The sequence below is a fragment of the Acomys russatus genome, chromosome 31 (genome assembly GCF_903995435.1).
Source record: "Acomys russatus chromosome 31, mAcoRus1.1, whole genome shotgun sequence".
Classification (NCBI taxonomy): domain Eukaryota; kingdom Metazoa; phylum Chordata; class Mammalia; order Rodentia; family Muridae; genus Acomys; species Acomys russatus.
The window spans coordinates 7247805-7267325 of NC_067167.1; the positions used below are offsets into that span (position 1 = coordinate 7247805).

The following is a 19521-nucleotide window of genomic DNA, read 5'->3' on the forward strand; positions in this document are numbered from 1 at the left end:
TGTTTTGTTTTTTTCTTTTTGTTTTTTAAGACGGGGTTTCTCAATGTGGCCTAGAACTCTTTCTAGACCAGGCTTGGCCCCAAACTCCGAGATCGGCCTGCCTCTGCCTCCTGAGTGCTAGGAATAAAGGTGTCCACCGTGACTGCCCAGCACACATTTGGACATTTAATCAAAGTTAAAATGAGGCCCTCAAGTTGGGCCCCTATACAGTGGTACCCTTTTAAGAATAGCTAAGTTCAGGTAAGGACTCATACAGAAGGGACATGATGGGTGCCTGTAAGGCAAGAAGTTCCTTCACTTAGTCCCTAGACAACACTGCCGGTGTCCTAGCAACTGTCTATCCATATCTCCAAGGAGTGTGGGAAAAATAGCTTTCAGAATAGCCAGCAGCCATGAGCAATGTGAAAGGCAGCTAATATAGTGGCTTCTGTTGCTACCAGAAAAATATTACCCTGAGAAAAAGAAAATACCAAAAACAAAGAAGAAACCATATAAAGAGCCAGCATTTTGAGACATTGTAGGGAGAATGAGAAAATAATTAGCAGTATGCTATAACTTGTTCATACATGGTATTTTTCAGGACCTCTAAAATCTGGCTTCACATTTAGATTGTCTGAAGACTATGAAGCCCCCAGTGCCCGCCAGCCTGTTAGGCTCCCCACAACAGTGATGCGGAAGCAGGCGGCAGCTGTATGTAGGAGCCCTGCAAACGCAGTGCCGATGTCTGTGAGTCATGATCGTGCTGCTTATAGTGGGACAAGGTCTGTTGGCCATGTCAGCGGGCATTAATTGCTCTGCAACAGCACAGGCTGTATTTACGTAAACCCAGCTAGCACAGACCATCATTCACTTGGCCTCAGGGTAGTAAAAAGCAAGCAAGCACTTGACGTGGGAGGCTGTAGTGTAACATGGCTGGGCAGTTTACAGTAACAAGTTGCCAGGTATCACAATATTGTATGCGCTGTACTTTTACATCAGGGACAGTGCAGTGGGTTTAAAACCAGCATTCCACAAACACATGAGCAGTGCTTTGTGCTAGAGAGAATGTTAAACTTGTTCATTCCAACCCCATGGTAATCTGTGGGGCCACCGTCAATGACAGTGTGTTGCTGTATGCACAACGTGTTACAGTCTAGGAACAGGAGTGAGGAGTCCTATCTGAGAAGAGAAGGAGTGAAGTGCACAATAAGCTCAGTCAAGACGGGGACTTTGAGAATGAACAGACCAGGCCTGGAAAACCAAGTCCTATGTGTAAAATACAGGTCAGCATCTCAAACTAGGAAATTTAATTTGAAGCTCAAAGCAATTACCAAGAAAGAAATGATGTTAAGCCCCTACTACATGTTAATTTTATTTTACAATAAAAGCTTAAAAGGTGAGGGTAGTTTTTAAGTGCAGGATTGGGCTTCAGTCAGATACTGTGTTTCCCCCGTTGCTACATGGCAGTCATTGTGTGGGGAGCACATTTACCTTGGGTGGTTCTAGTCCCATTTTGGAACTCTATAATGACCATGTAATAAATTCTGATGAGACTTGAGAAAGGCATTCTGAAAATACTGAATGAAGCACATGTGAGGTGAATTTTAATGACAACTAGACTACATTACTGTACTCAAAATAAGAATATCCTGTAGACTTAAGTATTAACATCAGCTTAGCAATTGGCGAAGTCTGAAAGAAGAATGGATGTTAACGGAAGAAATAAATGGACAATTGTCCTGTGTGGAACAGTGTAAGAGTCTTAAATTTATCCTTCTAAGTCCAGAGTGCTTTAAGAGCTTGACAAGTTCAAGTTCATTTGAAAAGATATGAAGAGATTGTGAAGTAACTAGAGGGAGAATTTACTGGAATCTTCTGGAACCAAAACTTAAAAGGTTGTATGACTGTTTTTTGTCCTTTTAGTAAAATACTTTGATCATAGAAAATTTGTATGAATTAACCCCTCCCCATTAAAAAAAATATTGGGACAAAGAAAACATTCCTGAAAAACATGTAAGTTCATAACCAAAAGGTGAGTAGCTTTGTCAAAAATATAATTAATATGTAAAAGTGAAAATACCTTTAGGAACCACATTTTAAATTGCTGAGCATGGTGGCACACAGCTGAAATCCAAGCATTCAGGGAGGAATAGGTAGGCCGATCTCTGAGATCGATGTCAGCCTGGTCTACAAAGTGAGGCCAGGACAGCCAAGGCTACACAGAGACACTGTCTCAAGAACCTTCCTCCCACAAAAGAAAAGGATTTGAACTCTGAATTCAGTTGTAAAGTCCACAATGCATATTGGTGACCCTAGCCTGGGAAGATGGAGCAGGTGGATCCCTGAGCAGGCCAGGCTGGCCGGCCAGTAAGTCCTGTCTTCCTCCTCCCTAGTGCTAGGACTACAAGCATGAACCGTCACACCAGCCTAATACAGCAAGGCCCGTCTCAGAATCTATAACTAAGTATTTTGTAAGCCTACAGTTTCTAGGTCAAACAGCATGTTTAAGGAATTATTTTTTAAAAACCTTTTATTTTCAAGAAATGCAAGAACTCTGTACAATGGCCAGCTGAAGGCAGACACACAGGCTGTGAACCGCCATCAAAGCTGCAGAAGGGAATGACAACAGGAAGTGAGCTCAATCTGTTTCCGTCATTATGTCGATAGGTACACTAGGCCAGCTTTTTGAAACCCCGAGTTACGGTGAGAAAATTGGGAAACTGCTCTTCATCAGGTCTCCATTGGTGTCTGTGGGCTCCTGCTCCCACAAGGGCCACTAACAGACAAACCTTTTGTGCTGCCAATAACCAGTCTCTCCCGTCTTCCAAATGCTTCGTTTACTAAAAGGAACCATAAGATAAGGAGGTAAGAATCTATACTACAGTCTGTGGTGAGGTAACTCCTTAGGAAAAATGTATTTAACACCAAATGAAGAAGTGACCAATTAATGTACTGAGTGAGTGAATCTTTTTTTTTTTTTTGAGACAGGGTTTCTCTGTGTAGCCTTGGCCATCCTGGACTCACTTTGTAGACCAGGCTGGCCTCGAACTCACAGCGATCCACTTGCCTCTGCCTCCCGAGTGCTAGGATTAAAGGCGTGCTCCACCACGCCCGGCTGAATGAATGAATCTTTAAAGATTTATTTATTTAATGTATATGAATGTTGTGTTTGCATGTTCACCTGCAGGCCAGAAGAGAGGGCATCAGATCTCATTATAGATGGTTGTGAGCCACCATGTGGTTGCTGGGAATTGAATTCAGGACCTCTGGAAGAGCAGACAGTGCTCTTAACCACTGAGCCATTTCTCTAGGCCCATGAATCCTTTTTTAATCATCTTTTTGTATTTCTCTTGGACTTTTCCTAGAGTTCTCTAACCCAGCTTGGACTAGGGCTCTGCTTCAGATGTTTTCTGTCTGTATCATGACCACACATACATATGTAATCTATACATAGGTCCTATTTATAAACTCAAATCATAGCAACTCTGACAAATCTTAGGCTCCTTCCTCATCATTGGAGAATTTAGTGGGGACATACTGTCCTTAGGACAGCACTAGACAGCAGGTAACCTGAGGACAGGAAGTCACAGTTACTATTTAACACATTCCCGCTGTGCTTAGTCCTTACACTATGAGAGAGAACAGGAGCTTCGAGGCTCTTACCTGAAGAGACAGTGCTTATGTCCCAAACCCGAAGTCCTTCTTTCTGTCCTCCAAAGGCATAAACAAATGGCAAATCAGGACAACAAGAAGAACAAAAGAGAACGCCCTACGGAGAAAAGAACTGAAAGTCAGTGACTTCTATCCTTCCAAAAAGTTCTAACCTCTAGGCCTCTACCCCTATTCTCTAAGAGCAGGTTGGTCTATTACTCAAAGCTAGGTAAGCCAGCATTATAGCTGCACTATGAGGCTGGCCATGGTTTCACTATGCAAGTCTCATTCTTTGACTAGGGATCTCCTACCTAGTTTCCTGTATATAGCCAGAAACTTGATTTGTCTTTTCTTAAGTGTCCCTTTGCATGTATACAGGTTGGAGATTGGGATTTCTAGGCAGGTGCTCCACCCCTGAGTGCTATCCTCAGCCCTCAAACCACTGCCAAACATTACATGTTTCTTAGGTGTTGGGATGGGCGTGTGTGTAGGCAGAAGACAACCTGCAGGGGTTGGCTCTCTCCTTTTACAACATGGTCATCAGGCTTAGCAGTAAGTGACATTTCTCTAGGCACCCTTAATTTCTAGTAAACTTTTAATGTTTTCATTTTTACTCCTAATACTAGAAATAAACATTACAAGAAGGTATGAATGAGAAAAATATAAAAATCCCTCAGTAAGATAACTTGTTATTCTGGGCTAAGTACTGAACCAAGTACTAATTTATATATAAGCTTGGGATGGAGCTAAGAAACTTTATGGCCTGCCTTTCAATAAGCTAAGTCAATACACACAGTTTTAACAGCTGTGATATTATACTGTGCTGCTAATGTTACTTGTGTAACTCACTACCCAATACAGTAAGCACTTGCTACTTGTTTAAAATGCTACTTATTCTAAATAGATTTTTTTGTTTGTTTTTTTCCGAGATAGGGTTTTTCTGAAGCCTTGGTTGTCCTGGACTCACTCTGTAGACCAGACTGGCTTCAAACTCACAGCGATCCACAAATACTGGGATTTACAGGTGTGTGCCACCATGCGCAGATATTCTAAATATTTTGCTCACACATATATTATCAACTTCAGTGTAAAGAGCTAGTTACGAGAAGTTAACGGAGAGCCCCAGAAGCTCTACTGCACGAAGTCCCAACATTTCCCGAGGCAGCCGTCGGTTAACGTTAGCTGTGGCCACTTCCCCATGTCCTTTCCCCATTCCTCTTGATCCTATCACGTGACTAGTAAGCGTGTGAGCTGCAGAGGAGTTCAGATGGGAATGATCTCTTTACAGCTCTCCTAAGTTACACGCTCCCGTCCAACTCGACTAGCTCGGAATCAGCCTGAGCACAGCCCTGACGCAGTGCTCCCCAGGAGAAGACAAGCACAGAGGTCAGAAGCACAACACAAACACCAGGCAGAGGCTCACCATTTTCATGTCTCTAGAATGAATGAGGCTTGGCCTGTCTCCTAGGATGTCCCAGATCTTCACATACTTGTCTGCTGAAGCAGTCACAAGGCAGCCTTTGATCTGACTGCTCAGATCAAGACCTGGAAGGTAAGATTAGCTCAGAAGCTTCTCCCTGAGATGTACATTTACTTAATACTTAGTACATTTGAAAGAAACATCATTCTTGCTCACCAGAGATTTCATCATTGTGGGCATTAAGTGTAAAAACTGGCTTATCTGAACGTGCATCCAGATTATATACAAAGCCATCATCTGTACTAGCCTGCAGAGTAAAAGACAGGCAAGGTCATGTTACATGACAATGAAATTTGGCAATGGAGAAGTATATAAATTACAGTTAAAATCTTTTTATCTCTGGAATTTACTAAAAAGTAAAATAGACATAGAGCATGAATTATAAAGCAGGAGAGAGCAGGGTTGCAGTGTCTGCACAAAGGCAGGAAGGGAACACCTTGGGGTGGGGCAGAGGGTAACTGAAGGGCAGTGGGCTAGCGCCATAGCGTTGGTGAGTGTGGCTGCCGCAGGTATGAGCTGAAGAACGCACAGAATAAGGCAGAGGAGCAAAAAAGGTGCATGTCGGGAGGCAGTAAGGAACTCAGGAAGAATGGCACACTGGCAGAGAAAATGCTTGTCTGATAATCTCACTATTCAGGAATTAGAAAAAAGTAATTTCTTTAAAACCTGAAAAAATAGTGTGAATAGTCTTACCAAAAAATGACAAGGTGAGAAGTGGTTCCAAGTCACTCTCTCAATCTGCCCACTGAATCTCCACAGGCGGTGGTTCTGGTTTGGATTTCGGCAGTCATACAAAGCCACTGACCTGCACACAATACATGCCACATTAGGGTTAAGTTTATTCTAGTAAAATAAAAGCAGCATTGTGAATTCACAATTCAGTTATTTAAAGCTTGTTTTAAGGTTCTAAACTTCAAGGGAAAAAAAGGAAGATCCATTAATGTTGTATGTGCAAGGGCCTATATGGTTCAAAGTTGGAATTACAGGTGGCTGTGAACCATCTGGTGAGGATGCCGAGAACGAGCTGAGGTTCTTTGCAAGAGGAGTAAGTTCTCTTACAACTGAGCCATCTCTCTAGCCTGCTAAACTCTTCATTTTCTGTCTTGGATTTATTTATGAGTGTTTTGCCTGCATAAATATATGCACATTATGTGTGTATGCACTGCCCATATAGGCCAAAGAGGGCATCAGATTCCCCTGAGCTGGAGTTAGAGATTGTTGTGGGTGCTGGGAACTGAAACAAGATCCTTTGAAAAAAGCAAAATGTGTTCTTGACTGCTGAGCCATCTCTCCAGCCCAGTTGAACTTACAGGTGGATTCTGTTTTGACACTAGAAGGAACCGTGGCTCTTAACTGGGGCCTAATTCTTCTGCAGGTCAAAATCTTGACTTAGAGACAAATCCTATTCCAAAAGTGCAGGGCAATTCTTACTTCCTTTCCCCAGGTAGGACTTTGGGATTGCTTATCTCACAAAAATGGTTAATTCATACACCTTTTAAAAACCAGAGAAGTTACTAGTTTCTATAGTTAGATTACTACGACAAACCCACATTATTTTTTGAGAGAATGAGGATGAAGGTTGAAAACTAGCATTAACAATTTAAACACATAGCACCCCAGTAGCACAGCCTGTCCAAGCATCGGATGGTACCCTGTCTACTCTTAGTGTTGCTGCAGACAGAATTCAAGGTCTTGTGCGTTCTGGGTAATAGTGCTTCTGCACTATATCCACAGCCAGGTACTTTTCATTTAGGTCGAGAATAATGCAATAGCAGTAAGAGAAGTGCTTTCTTACTTATCATATGATCCAGAAATCAGAGTCTGTGCTTCAAATGGATGAAACTGCAGAGTCTGGACCTAAAGGGAGGAAAAATAGAAGGCATCTATTGTTATCCACTCTCAGTAATATGGCTACGGTGTGGTGAGACAACTGGCAGTGTTTCCATGTTTCTTTGAAATTGCAATAGTGTGTTATTTGCAGGGTTTGTTTGACTTTTGGAGAGTGTCTGAAATTTGCTTGTTTAGACCAGGCTGGCCAAATGGCCTTGAACGTCCTCTGCCTCCTGAGCAGAGGTATTAAAGGCATGTGCCACAAGCTTAGCCAAGAAAAGTTATCAAATACTCAAAAAGGGAAACCATTGTCTCAAATAAAGGCTAGCACTTACAGGCACTTACAGGAATTAACACAGCACTCCTCAGACTCTGTGGTGGAACACTTAGATCCCTCAGAAGAGAAGGGAACAGGCCTCCAAGTCCAACTGTTCGCATTCAGCCACCTGAGCAGTGTTCTTCAGTTACACATCTGCTACAGTCTTTCTTTACTACTGTTGTGACTGACAACCCCGACCCCCACCTCTAAGAACCTCCATGAATTTGTCACAGGGCATTAATAAATCAGAGGATTATATCTATCACACAGGGCTCTGTGAACCTCAGTGGGATGACTGCCAAAAGCACTTTGTAAATCACAGAAAGCCTTATACAAATGTCTGAATTATTTTAGCCAGTAATCTGCCAGATTCTTTAGAAGCCCTTTACCCACACCGTACCTTGTCTGTGTGTGCAGTAAGCCTGGCTGCTTGCTTCCCCACAGACATATCCCACAGAAGTACAGTGCTATCTGCTGATGCACTTGCCAGCACATTTCTGAGAAAGGGAAGAAACAAAATACAGATATTGTTTTAAAAACTAAAAGCATTAACTATGAAGAGTTCACTTATAACATCGAAGCAGTAAAGTATTAGGCATTTAAAAAACAAACTTTAAGACTTCAATCCTAAAAACTACCAAAAATTATCAAAGTACATGAATGGATGTTGGCATGAGAGACCCCTCTTTACTTGTACTGGAGATGTAGGATATTGACACGGAAGCGGCACCTACAGGCTGATACAGATTCAGCCCTCTCTGCTCAGAAGCTTGCGTAACTTCAGCAGAAAGTGGCAAGCTGCTTCTTAGATTTCTATGTTTATACAGAACCCATGAATAAAACTGGGAAACACACAGATCCCATTTAAAATTAATAGAAAAGAATATCGCAGTGAAATAGACAGACCTATAGACTGACCAAACAGAAGTAAATCTCAGAAAATACATTTTGTTGTGAGCCACTACATGTGGGTGCGGGGAACCACACTCCGTCCTCTGCAAGAGCACTGAGTGCTCTTAGCCCCATTCCTCTACCTGTTCTGCTCTGTTCAGAATGTAGTCTCACCATGCTGCCCAGGTTGTCTCAAACCCTGTGTTCAAGCAGTATTTCCGCCTCAGCTCTCAGTGAGCTGGAACTGTATGTCTGCTGCCCCACTGGGTTGTGGCTTTGTTTTAGTCTGCATTTCTCAGTTATTGGTATTTTTTTATTTTTACAAGTTGGGGGGACGGCAGGGATGACATTTTCAACCAATGATTCAAGGACAATGGACGGTGCTTGTGAAAAAGTTTGGCCCCCACTTCAGCATTCACACACCTCAAAATGGACGGCACACTAAAGTACGGAAGGTAACACTTCAAAATCCCAGAAAAACACATGAATATAAATCTTGATGGCCCTGGGTTAGGGAATGTTTCTTGGATGTAACAGCAAACACATCAACAAAAATAAACGGGACATCATCAACATGAAAATGATTTTAAAAAGAAAATGAAACAACAACCTACAGCATGATAGAAGTATTTGGAAACGTTTGAAAAGACAGTTGCCACAAAGAAGGTATACGTAATAGTCAGTGAGCACTCTGATGCTCAGCATCACCAACCACTGAGAAACGCACATACAGTCCCAGCTCACTGGGAGCTGAGGCAGGAATGCTGCTTGAGCGCAGAGCTTGAGACAACTTGAGCAACACAGTGAGACTACATCCTCCCCCTCACCCTGCCCAAAAAACAAACACACAAAAAAACCAAAAACCGCCGGGCGTGGTGGTGCACGCCTTTAATCCCAACACTTGGGAGGCAGAGGCAGGCGGATTTCTCTGAGTTCTAGAGCAGCCTGGTCTACATAAAGAGTTCCAGGACAGTGAGAACTACATTGTGAGACCATGTTTTGTAAAACAAACAAAACCCACATTCTAAATATATTTTGGTAGGAAGTGCAATGGTGGCTGCCAGGGCTGGGAGGAAGGGGAGGAGACAGGGTTTTTGCACATGGTTCAGTCTGGGAAGACAGAAAAGATCTGAAGATGGGTGGTGGCGGCAGGTACACGCCAATGCTCTGAATTGCTGACCTTAAAAAAGGAGTCAAAGTGGTGACTTGATACTGCAAATATCTGACTATAATTTAAGGAGAGAAAATGGGTGATATGTGAAAATTATTTTAAATGAAGTGAGAATAATGTTTGTTGTTGGGAAGCAACAGTATCTCGTGGCATCACTAGCACTGCAGTACAGTTCCCAGTGATGGAGAGGAGGATGCCTGGGTCCAGGTTTGTAAAGGGCACCTATGGCAAAACCGGCTAGAGGGGGTGGGGATGCAACTGAGTAGCACAGCTGCTGCCCTCGAGTGGCACATACACAGGAAAGAAGGAAACAACAGCTGCGAAGGCCGGAGCACAGGAGGGACAGGGCAGGCACCGCATCATCGACGCCGCCTTCTTACCTGATTGTCTTATTCCAGGAAAGGTCAAGGACAGCATCAGTATGCCCTTCTGAGGAACTCTGTAACATATTTTAATTTGCTTGTATTAAAAGTCACCCATCACAACTGTCTTCTTATTATCTAGGTAATTTTATCATCATAAATATTCTTTTCAGAAGGAAATTACAAAAATTCATGACCTATTAACACTGCCCTTCACTTCTCCCCAAGCCTACTTTTAAAACTACAAGAAAAATATATTTAGAATTCATCACATAAGCAGCTCAACAGGAAACTTAAAAGTTCAAAATTAGCATTTAGTAGAATACTAAATACTCTACACGAAGGCTCATCACCTGTTCCATGTGATGATTATATACCAACAAGTTCCATGAGACCAGAAGACACATGGCTTTCTGAAATTAGAAGTCACGGTAACTAGCTGGGTGGTGGTGGTGCACACCTTTAATCCCAGCACTTGGGACACGGAGACATGTGGATCTGAGCTCCAGGCCAACCTGGTCTATAAAGAGTTTTAGGACAGCCAGAGCTACACAGAGAAACCCTGCCTGGAAAAACCAAAAGTAAAGTTAACTTTGTAACTCCTGTCCTGTTCTACCAAGACTATCTGATTGGAAAAGTATTACTCCTCTTTACCTTCTTCCCTTTCTTCTTCTTCTTCTTTGAAAGCTTACTTCCCAGTGTGAAGACTGGCTCTAGAGAGTCCACTATATCCAGGTCCCACACTTCGATGACAGGGGTCATGTTTCCCACAGCAATGTAATTTCCTATGGAAAGAAACAATGCCCTTTCCATTATAAAACTGACGTGACTTCAAATATGGCAGCCTAGCACACACACCGTGGAGTGGCTTAAAATATGGCGGCCTAGCACACACACCGTGGAGTGGCTTCAAATATGGCGGCCTAGCACACACACCGTGGAGTGACTTCAAATATGGCGGCCTAGCACACACACCGTGGAGTGACTTCAAATATGGTGGCCTAGCACACACACCGTGGAGTGACTTCAAATATGGCAGCCTAGCACACACACCGTGGAGTGGCTTAAAATATGGCGGCCTAGCACACACACCGTGGAGTGGCTTAAAATATGGCGGCCTAGCACACACACCGTGGAGTGACTTCAAATATGGCGGCCTAGCACACACACCGTGGAGTGACTTCAAATATGGCAGCCTAGCACACACACCGTGGAGTGGCTTGAGCATCACTTCTCAAACCCACTGCAGTGCCCTGGAACCCTGCAGCTCTGACAGCTCCCATGCCACTGCTGAGCTACTGGCTGGGGAGTCGTAGTTCTAGTAGGAAAGGATCAGTCCTTTGGTCTCAGTTACAGAATTTACTGCAGGTAAGCAACAACTCTTGCCCTTCCTTCCATGGACCACTGCAAGGATGAGGAATCAAGTTGGGACTGTGAGCACAAATAAGCCTGGCAAACACCATGAAGTCGTATTATAGTGTTGACTGTTACCGAGCAACACTGGTTAGGCAACCAAGAGTGTGCAGATGTGGCTGAAAAGCACAGTTCCCTGGGACAAAGGTCTGTGTTTTGCTTTTATCTGTTTTTTCATGTTTTGAGACAAGGTCTCACTATGTAGTCCAGGCTGGCCTGGAACTCAAGACTCTTCTGCCCCAGCTTCCAAATGATAATATACCATACCTGTCTCACTGAGTGTTTTCTGAGACAGGTTATGTTCCTAAATGCCTGCTGGTAACATGATGCCACTTTACACTGGGCTTTCATGAGCTCGATAGTTCCACAGTCAAAAAAGCTTTCAGATAGTATCATTCAGCACACACTATGGCAGCGTATCTATAGTCTGGAGGACAGAGACCTCAATTAAGTGACATTAGACTAGGAACTATTTCATCAATTATCAGCAACAGTTATGACCTATGAAGAACAAACAAGTTTCCCTTACCAGCAGACGCATCTGGGCTAGGATCAAAATTCAGCCATTCCACACTCAGAGGATATGCAGACAACAGTATGTCATGGTGTACATAGAAAGACTCCTCCTCTTGATTGTAGACTAAAAAGATTGGGAAGAGAGACTTCAGTAAGAGATTTCAGAAATGACACATACCTCAGAACACTCTCCTGTTAAACAAGACAGCTGATGACATTGAAAGGACTACTGCCAGACAAAGTCTGTGTGTCCAATCTAATATATTCTCATCTGCTGGCATTTCCCATGAACACGCCCGACAGATAAATGGTTCTGTCACTTCATTACAAAACACAGTCTACAGGAGGACTAACAGTATCTACTAAAGGTCAGAACAAACAAAAATAACACTGGAGAACAACAACTGTATTTAGAAATTTAAATGCCTACCAAAATTATTTCAATATTTCAATATTTTATGAAGACTAACAATGTAGTCCAAACTTTTGAAGGACATACTTTCAAATACGGCAACTTGTCAGGCGGTGGTGGCACACACCTTTAATCCCAGCACTAGGGAGGCAGAGGTAAGCAAATCTCTGTTAGTTCGAGGCCAGTCCGGTCCACAGAACTCAGTTCCAGGACAGCTAAGGGTACACAGAGAAACTCTGTCTCGAAAAACAAAACAAAACACACAAAGTATAGCAAATCACAGAAGTAGCTTTAACATTCACATAGATTTAAGGATCAAAATCACAGGAAATTGTCCAATTCCCAGAGTCCGTCCCATAATCAGAGATCTGAGAATTAAAAAAAAAAAATCTTTAGCTTATTTTATGGGACAGACTCTGGGAATTGGGCAATTTCATGTCAAGTTCTATCACATTAGCTTCTCCTGAGAAGGTACGGTCCCACAAAACGTTAGCTACCACCAATTTGCAACATACATTATAAATTAAACTGGTGATGGTAGAATGATCTCACATGTGCATGTTCAAAAATCAATCTCAAAAAGACTAGTAAAATTTCTTTTGTCAGCCAGGCATGGTGGCGCATGCCTTTAATCCCAGAACTCGGGAGGCAGAGGCAGGCGGATCACTGTGAGTTCGAGGCCAGTCTGGTCTACAAAGTGAGTCCACGACAGCCAAGGCTACACAGAGAAACACTGTCTCAAAAAATCCAAAAAAAAAAAAAAAATTTTATTTTGTCTTAGTCTCTCAAATGCTGGATTATAGGCCTGCACCACCACCACGCCCACCTGTCTGTAATAGCTCACAAACTAACACTCTGTTCTGATTTTCTTGGGCACCAAGCATGGAATGGCACACATAGTCACTTTCAGGCAAAACACTCATACACAAATCAGTAAGGAAATAAAAACAAAAACTCCTTCCCCAAGGGACGTATTTCTAAAGCACAGATAAGCAGCACAGGAGGTGTGGTGTGAACAGATCCGTGTCACCAACTCAATGAGCTGCAGCAGACCTAGCCTCTAACGTTGCACGGCAGTGGCCACTGCAGTATTTTAACATCAAGTGGGAAGCGTTTTATGGGGGCATTTCCTGTACTCACCATGCACCTCTAAATTGCATTGTTCTTGTTCAGCACGGCCACAGACGATGAGGTTGTCAGTAGGCTTGATCAAGAAATCTTCATGTTCGTATTGTTCCTGGAGGGAAGGAAACAGTCACTGGCTGGAGGCAGAGATTCAATAAGGTTTTTCAACACTTGGGAGCAACCTGGAAACGGATGTGGCTAAACATTTACCGTGTCTTTCAGGGTGACATATGGATCTTGATCATTACTGCCATAGACTGTGAGACCCAACAGAGATTCACCAACAGTCTCAGCGTCTGTAGTTAGAATTCACGAAAAAAAAAAAAAAAAAAGAAGAAAGAAGGAAAGAAAAAAGAATTCATCTATCAAAATAGAAAAATAAAAATCATCTTGACAAACCCTTTTCTCCAAGATGTCTAGTTTTGTGCCTGGGTCTATTTTATCACTAGTTGTACAAATTTCAAAGTCCTTTCTATTTGACATCTGGAATGTATTCCTAAGTCTTAGAAGTCATAATCTTTGAATGAAAGAATTAAATCAAGATTTTAACCCTTTTAGAATACATTACAGCTCTGTTCAGATTCTCTAGCTTGCTCAATACAATTAAAATTCAAGGTGCTAAAACACTGACATCAACAAACCAGACAAAGGTTGTTAGGTTAAAAACTAAGATGGCCGGCTTCACAGTTGGCCAGGCTGCTCTGCAGGCAGTGCTCTCAGGTTTACACACTCATGTGCTTCACAAGTCTGGAAGTGGAATCATTATAGCACCTCTGCAGGGGCAGCACTGAGCTGACCTAGAGAGACTGTTACAGTTTAGACCTGACATACCCCTTGAAGGCTCTTGTGTCAGGGATGGGCTGCCAGATGACAAGCTTCTAGGAAGGGATACAATCCTCTGAGTTCTGACCTAACCAATAGGTTTATAACAGGACAGCAGTATTTCCAGCTGGTGGGAGGGGCAGGTGGGAGGGCCAAAATGGAAGGCAAAGTAAATCCAAGCTCTTACGAAAAGAAACAGCACCCTACTGCACAGCGTTCCCTAGCAGAGCTGCACTGTGTTCCCTTCTATCACGTGGTGAGCAGTAAGGCTGAGCAAGGCTAAGACCTCATGAGGAAAGTGGACAGGAGCAGCAGCAACCATAAAGTACAAAGATATCAAAATAAGGACTCATTAAATGAATAAGAGCCACCACCCTTGGTGGTTATGTATTTTCCTTTACATAATGAATAGACCATCACTCAAATGAATAGACCACCACTGAAAGCCTGAGAACAGGGTGGTGGCAGTGAGTTTAACTTTGCTGCAGACCACTTTCATACTGAGCTAGTGTTTTATGTGTCAGCTCATTAGTTTTTCTGATTTTGTAAACTGGGAATTGCTGATTCTAAGAATTCCACTAGGTCCCAGAGAAGCGAAGTAGCTGGGATTTACATGTTACAGAGCTTATCAACTACTCAGAGTGATGAAGTTGCCACCTATTTCTCACTTTAAGATTACAAGTTAGCTGGGCGTGGTGGCGCACGCCTTTAATCCCAGCACTCGGGAGGCAGAGGCAGGCGGATCTCTGAGTTCAAGGCCAGCCTGGTCTGCAAAGTTTCAAGATAGTGCTATACAAGAGAAACCCTGTCTTAAAACAAACACACCCACACACACACCCCAGGTTAATGTCACCCAGGGACCACACCAGAAGCCACGAAGCAAGCTCACAGAGCTTCTGCCAGTTCTTTACATTTATTGTTGTACTTCCTTTGCGAAAGGAGCTTTCCCAGTGTTCTCAGCTACTGTACTTCCCCCAGGCTCCCTCTCTTCATTACCCCCAAAAACAGTGCTGTAGCTGCAGAGAACTGGCAGGCCAGTTACTCACAGTCACACCCGATACGCGCAACAAAACAGACCGTCCCTCTAGATCTCATTACACCTTAGACCAGTAGGTTAGAGCTTCCTTCTATACTGGTTTAGGAAACCAGTCCAGAACTGGAGCTAAATTACCTGACTTGACCCCAGACTAAAGCTTTGGGGTAACACAGCAGCACTGCGAGCACTGTGGGCAGGACACAGTGGAGGTGAGCCACTTCTAACCTGGGTTGTCCTCTTCGTCATAATTATCCAAGTCGTACTCAGCTAGCTCGTCGTCATCTAGGGTACGGTCATCCTGCGGGTCACCATCCTCCAGGGGCTCCCGAGGCCGAGCCTGGGCATGGGCACCCCGCATGCCATCTTCTGAAGGACTGCCTGCCTCCTCCTCCCCCTCCTCCTCACTGCCACCGTCTTCTCTGAGTGAAAACAGAAAGGGAAAGGATGTCACCCCCCAGCAACAGGCACGTGACACACTTTACCTGGATATGACCACAGTCAGCGACACTTCAAAACTTACTGTAATTTTCCTTTTGCTTCAGCGATGAGACGCTTTACTTCCTCTTTGCTCAGCTCTACCTACAAGGGAGCAAATGTTTCAATAGAGCATATTTATGGAAATCATTAGAAGCCTTAGAACTATCTTCAAGCAAATATAAACTACAGCTTCACGTGCCATCAAGAAATCCTGCACGCTGATCAAGGCTCTATGTTTAACCAAGTGGAGCTTGTATAGGTCCTTATGCTTAAGACCCCTCCCACCTACTACTGTTCAGAAGTCATGCTCACCCCGCTCCACTTTCCTCAATATCCAAACAGGTTAGGGTTTGTAAAATGAATCTGTGGTAACCACTTTCCTTCTAGCTTACCTCAGACTCCAAGGGCACCTCCCTCTCTTGTCAGTGGTCATCCAGTAACAAGCCGCATAATATTGGCCCTCTGCTTTTCCCCCGTATCATTATTGTCAAACACACACTGACTCTTTCTGGGAACTGGCTACCCCTACTCTCCCACCGCTTTCTAATCTTGAATTCTAGTTCTATTTTCCCAGCGTCCAATAAGATTTCCTACCTGGCCATCTTTTAGTCTAACAAGAGTTCAAAACTGAGGCCACTGTTTTCACAAATGGCAATCCCTCACCTAAATGATGAGTCAGTGTCTATAAGACAGCTAACAGCCAGGCAGTGGTGGCGCACACCTTTAACCTCGGCACCTGGGAGGCAGAGGCAGGTGAATCTCTGTGAGTTCAAGGCCAGCCTGGTCTACAGAGTGAATTTCAGAACAGCCAGAGCTACACAGAGAAACCCTGTCTCTACACACACACACACACACACACACACACACACACACACAGAGAGGGGGGGAGGGGGAGGGAAAGAAGAAAAAAACCCAAAAATCAACAAAAAACAAACAAAACAACAAAACCCACCTAACAGTACTAGATTAAGCCTGTAAAGGCCAACAGCAGTTTGGTATTATATACTTAAGCCCGGCAATGCTGTATGATTGAAGGTGACTCAACTGATCAGTTTCTACTAAAGAACCTCCAGCTCTTCAGTGGCTCATACCTATAGCTCTAGTGTTTAGGAGCCTGAAGCAGGAGGATTGCCATAAGTCTGAGGGCACAGTGGGCTACAGAGTGAGACCTGGTTTCTAAAACAAAACCAAAAAATTTAAAGGTTAGAGAACACCGGGGAAGCGGGAAGCTCAGCAGTAAAGTGTTTGTCAAGCAAGCTTACACGGACCCAAGCTCATCCCAGAACCCACCTAAGAGTGAGGCACAGTAGCAAGCACACTTGTAGTCTCAGCACTGGGGATTACAGAGACAGGATTTCTGGTGCTTATTAGCCAGGCAGTCTATCTCAATTGGCTAGCTCTGGGCTCAGTCAGACATCGAACATGTATACAAACACACAAATATGAGCATATGCATATACACACACACACACACACACACACACACTCACTCACAAAGGTATTTGTATTGCTTGGGGTTGGGGCATGGGAACTAGGTATTTTTAAAGACATCAAAAGCTGTATATGTCCCTTTAAAATGAAACCCATTTTGTTTTGGATAAATTTTAATGAGGCAATTTGTTGTCCCTATTCTATAAATATACATTGGCTGCCTGCTATAGGTTAAACACCAAGGAAAATAATGACTAAATATTATCTGTGCTCTGGTGGAATTTACACCTATAGGGAGTATTTCCATCCCTCGCCGTGTAAATTCAGGTCCAGAGCACTCCCATATCTATTAAGATACGGAGCTGTCACTGACCCAGACAATTACACCCACAGCAACACTTTCCTTCTTTTAATGACATGCTGAAAGTCAAGTGAAAAAAAAGGGAGGGTTTTGCTCTGTTTTCGCTCAAACATATCCCATGACTCTGAACTCCGCCTGGTTTGCAGAAACCACCTGAGTAACCGCCCCCTTCACCACCGTCTCCTCTAGCCTTTGTACGATTTTTTTCATGTGCCACACTGATATTTCGTCCTTCCTGCCCCAAGACGTTTTACCTGGATCACCCTAAGAAATTCCTACGGCAAGCACCCCGCCCCCTTCCAGTGCACAAAGTCCACGTGCTCGCGAATCTGGGGGTGGGACCCGGCTCCCGGCTCCCGGCTCCCGGCTCCCAGCAGGGAAAGGACGCGGTCTCTGCTCACTCCAGGCAACCGAGCCACACCCCGAGTGGCTACAGTCCGGCCGACGTAGGCAGGTCCCGTCGCGCGGCTCCAGCCGGGCGCGTGCGTCCCCAAGGCGGGGCTGACTCTGTGGGCGCCCGGAGGCAGCTCCTCCACGAACAGGCCTCACCTTGTCTGGCGTCTCTTTGGCCACGCCGCGGCTGACCCAAGCCACGCAAGTCACTTGGCGGCTGCGGTTCATGGTCCTGGGCTTGAACGCGCCTCCAGCTGGAGAGCCGGTCGCCGGCAGAGGATGCACCGCGAGGGGGAGCAACGCGCAGGCGCGGGCGCCCGCCTGACGTCATTCGCAGGCGCCACAGGGAAAGGGGCGGGGAATTTGCGCGAAATGGGCGAGGCCGTAAGCTTATATTGGAAGACGGTTTTCTGGCTGGTCCAGCTCCTGTGACGGAGCTTAAAGTGGTCTTATGTATGGTCTACACAGTTGTAGCTTCCATGCCCGTCAGATGTATTTTCACACTTAGCAAAGATTTAGTGACTGACTGGGTAGACGAAGGAGCAAAAGAAAGTTCTCAAGTTTCGTGTTCTTCCTACTGGATGCAGGGGTATGGCGCCACCTAGTGGGCATTTCAGAGTTATGCCTGAACCTTGAACATTCCCCTGACCCCAAAACACTTGTTTAATTCTGGGGCTTCGCCTGCGTGTTCATGCTTCACACACGCACTGAGGATGGCAGCACGGCCCTACAGGGGACTTGGAGAGCCAACATAAGCAATTGGAGAGAAGATACTGTTGGAGAACAGAGTTGAAAAGCTAGGATGACTTGCCTTAGAGCTGCTGGTGACACGCTGCCGCTGCCTTATTTGGAGGAAGCTGGGTCCGAGATGAGATCCGTATCACGTCTCTAAGGCCACTTTCCACATTCTGCGGGGCCTCCCATGTTTTTGTTACAGCAGAGGACACTGGTTTTAGATCAAATTAGGAAACCCAGGGCTTCAGCGCTAATAACGGTCAGGTCCAAGGTCTGAGCTCTGATCCGCTTGACTTTGATAGGCTCCGCTGTTGGCATTACACTGTGCCACATTTTAAAGACTACCTCAAAATGGTCCAAAGTACGGCCGCTGGAGCTTTGCTCTCTCCGAGTGGATCACAGGTCTACCCGTAGACCCACCTGGCAGTGTATGATCTTGGCCAACTCTCTGAGTTCCAGTTTTTCTCCCTGCAAACCAGCATAGCAAAGTGCTGGTCGAACATTTTCTGCACACCCACACCCACATCACTTAGAATGTTATCTGGACATCCCAGACTTCACCCATACATATGTGGGTTTCTCTTAACCTCCGGGGATTCCCGGAGGTCCTTCCGAGGACCCAATCCCGGAACTCCCTTGAGAAAGGGTGTTGATTAAGGGTTTTTTGTTTTTTGTTTTTTTAAAACTTGACACAAACTAGATTTTCTCTGAGAGAAAATCAACTGAGAAAAATGCCCCCATCAGATTGACTTGTAGGCAAGCTTATGGAGCATTTTTTGATGGGTAATTGATGTGGAAAAGCAGGTCAGTGTGGACAGTGCCACCTCTAGGCAGGTAGCCTGCGTTATGTTAAAAAAGCCAACTGAAGCCGGGCGTGGTGGGGCGCGCCTTTAATCCCAGCACTTGGGAGGCAGAGGCAGGTGGATCGCTGTGAGTTCGAGGACAGCCTGATCTACAAAGCGAGTCCAGGACAGCCAAGGCTAACACAGAGAGACCCTGTCTCAAAAACAAAACAAAAAACAAAAACAAACAAACAACAACAACAAAGCAAACTGAGACAAGCCATGTGGAGCAGAGTTTCTCGGTGTCCCTGCTATAGTTCTTGCCTTAGGTTCCT

At 44.5% G+C, this 19521-nt stretch overlaps 1 protein-coding gene across 1 annotated transcript; it reads right to left on the reverse strand.

Moving 5' to 3' along the window:
* Window positions 1-2491: 2491 nt before the first annotated feature.
* On the reverse strand, window positions 2492-17976 carry Pwp1 (PWP1 homolog, endonuclein). Its single transcript, XM_051139596.1, has 15 exons — window positions 17826-17976; window positions 15528-15586; window positions 15233-15426; window positions 13360-13445; window positions 13165-13261; window positions 11626-11736; window positions 10338-10468; window positions 9702-9760; window positions 7660-7756; window positions 6906-6967; window positions 5804-5915; window positions 5267-5357; window positions 5054-5175; window positions 3643-3748; window positions 2492-2819 (listed from the first exon to the last, which is right to left on the reverse strand). The coding sequence occupies exons 1-15, from the start codon at window positions 17895-17897 to the stop codon at window positions 2710-2712; spliced, it is 1509 nt and encodes a 502-aa protein (XP_050995553.1). The 5' UTR covers window positions 17898-17976; the 3' UTR covers window positions 2492-2709.
* Window positions 17977-19521: the final 1545 nt, after the last annotated feature.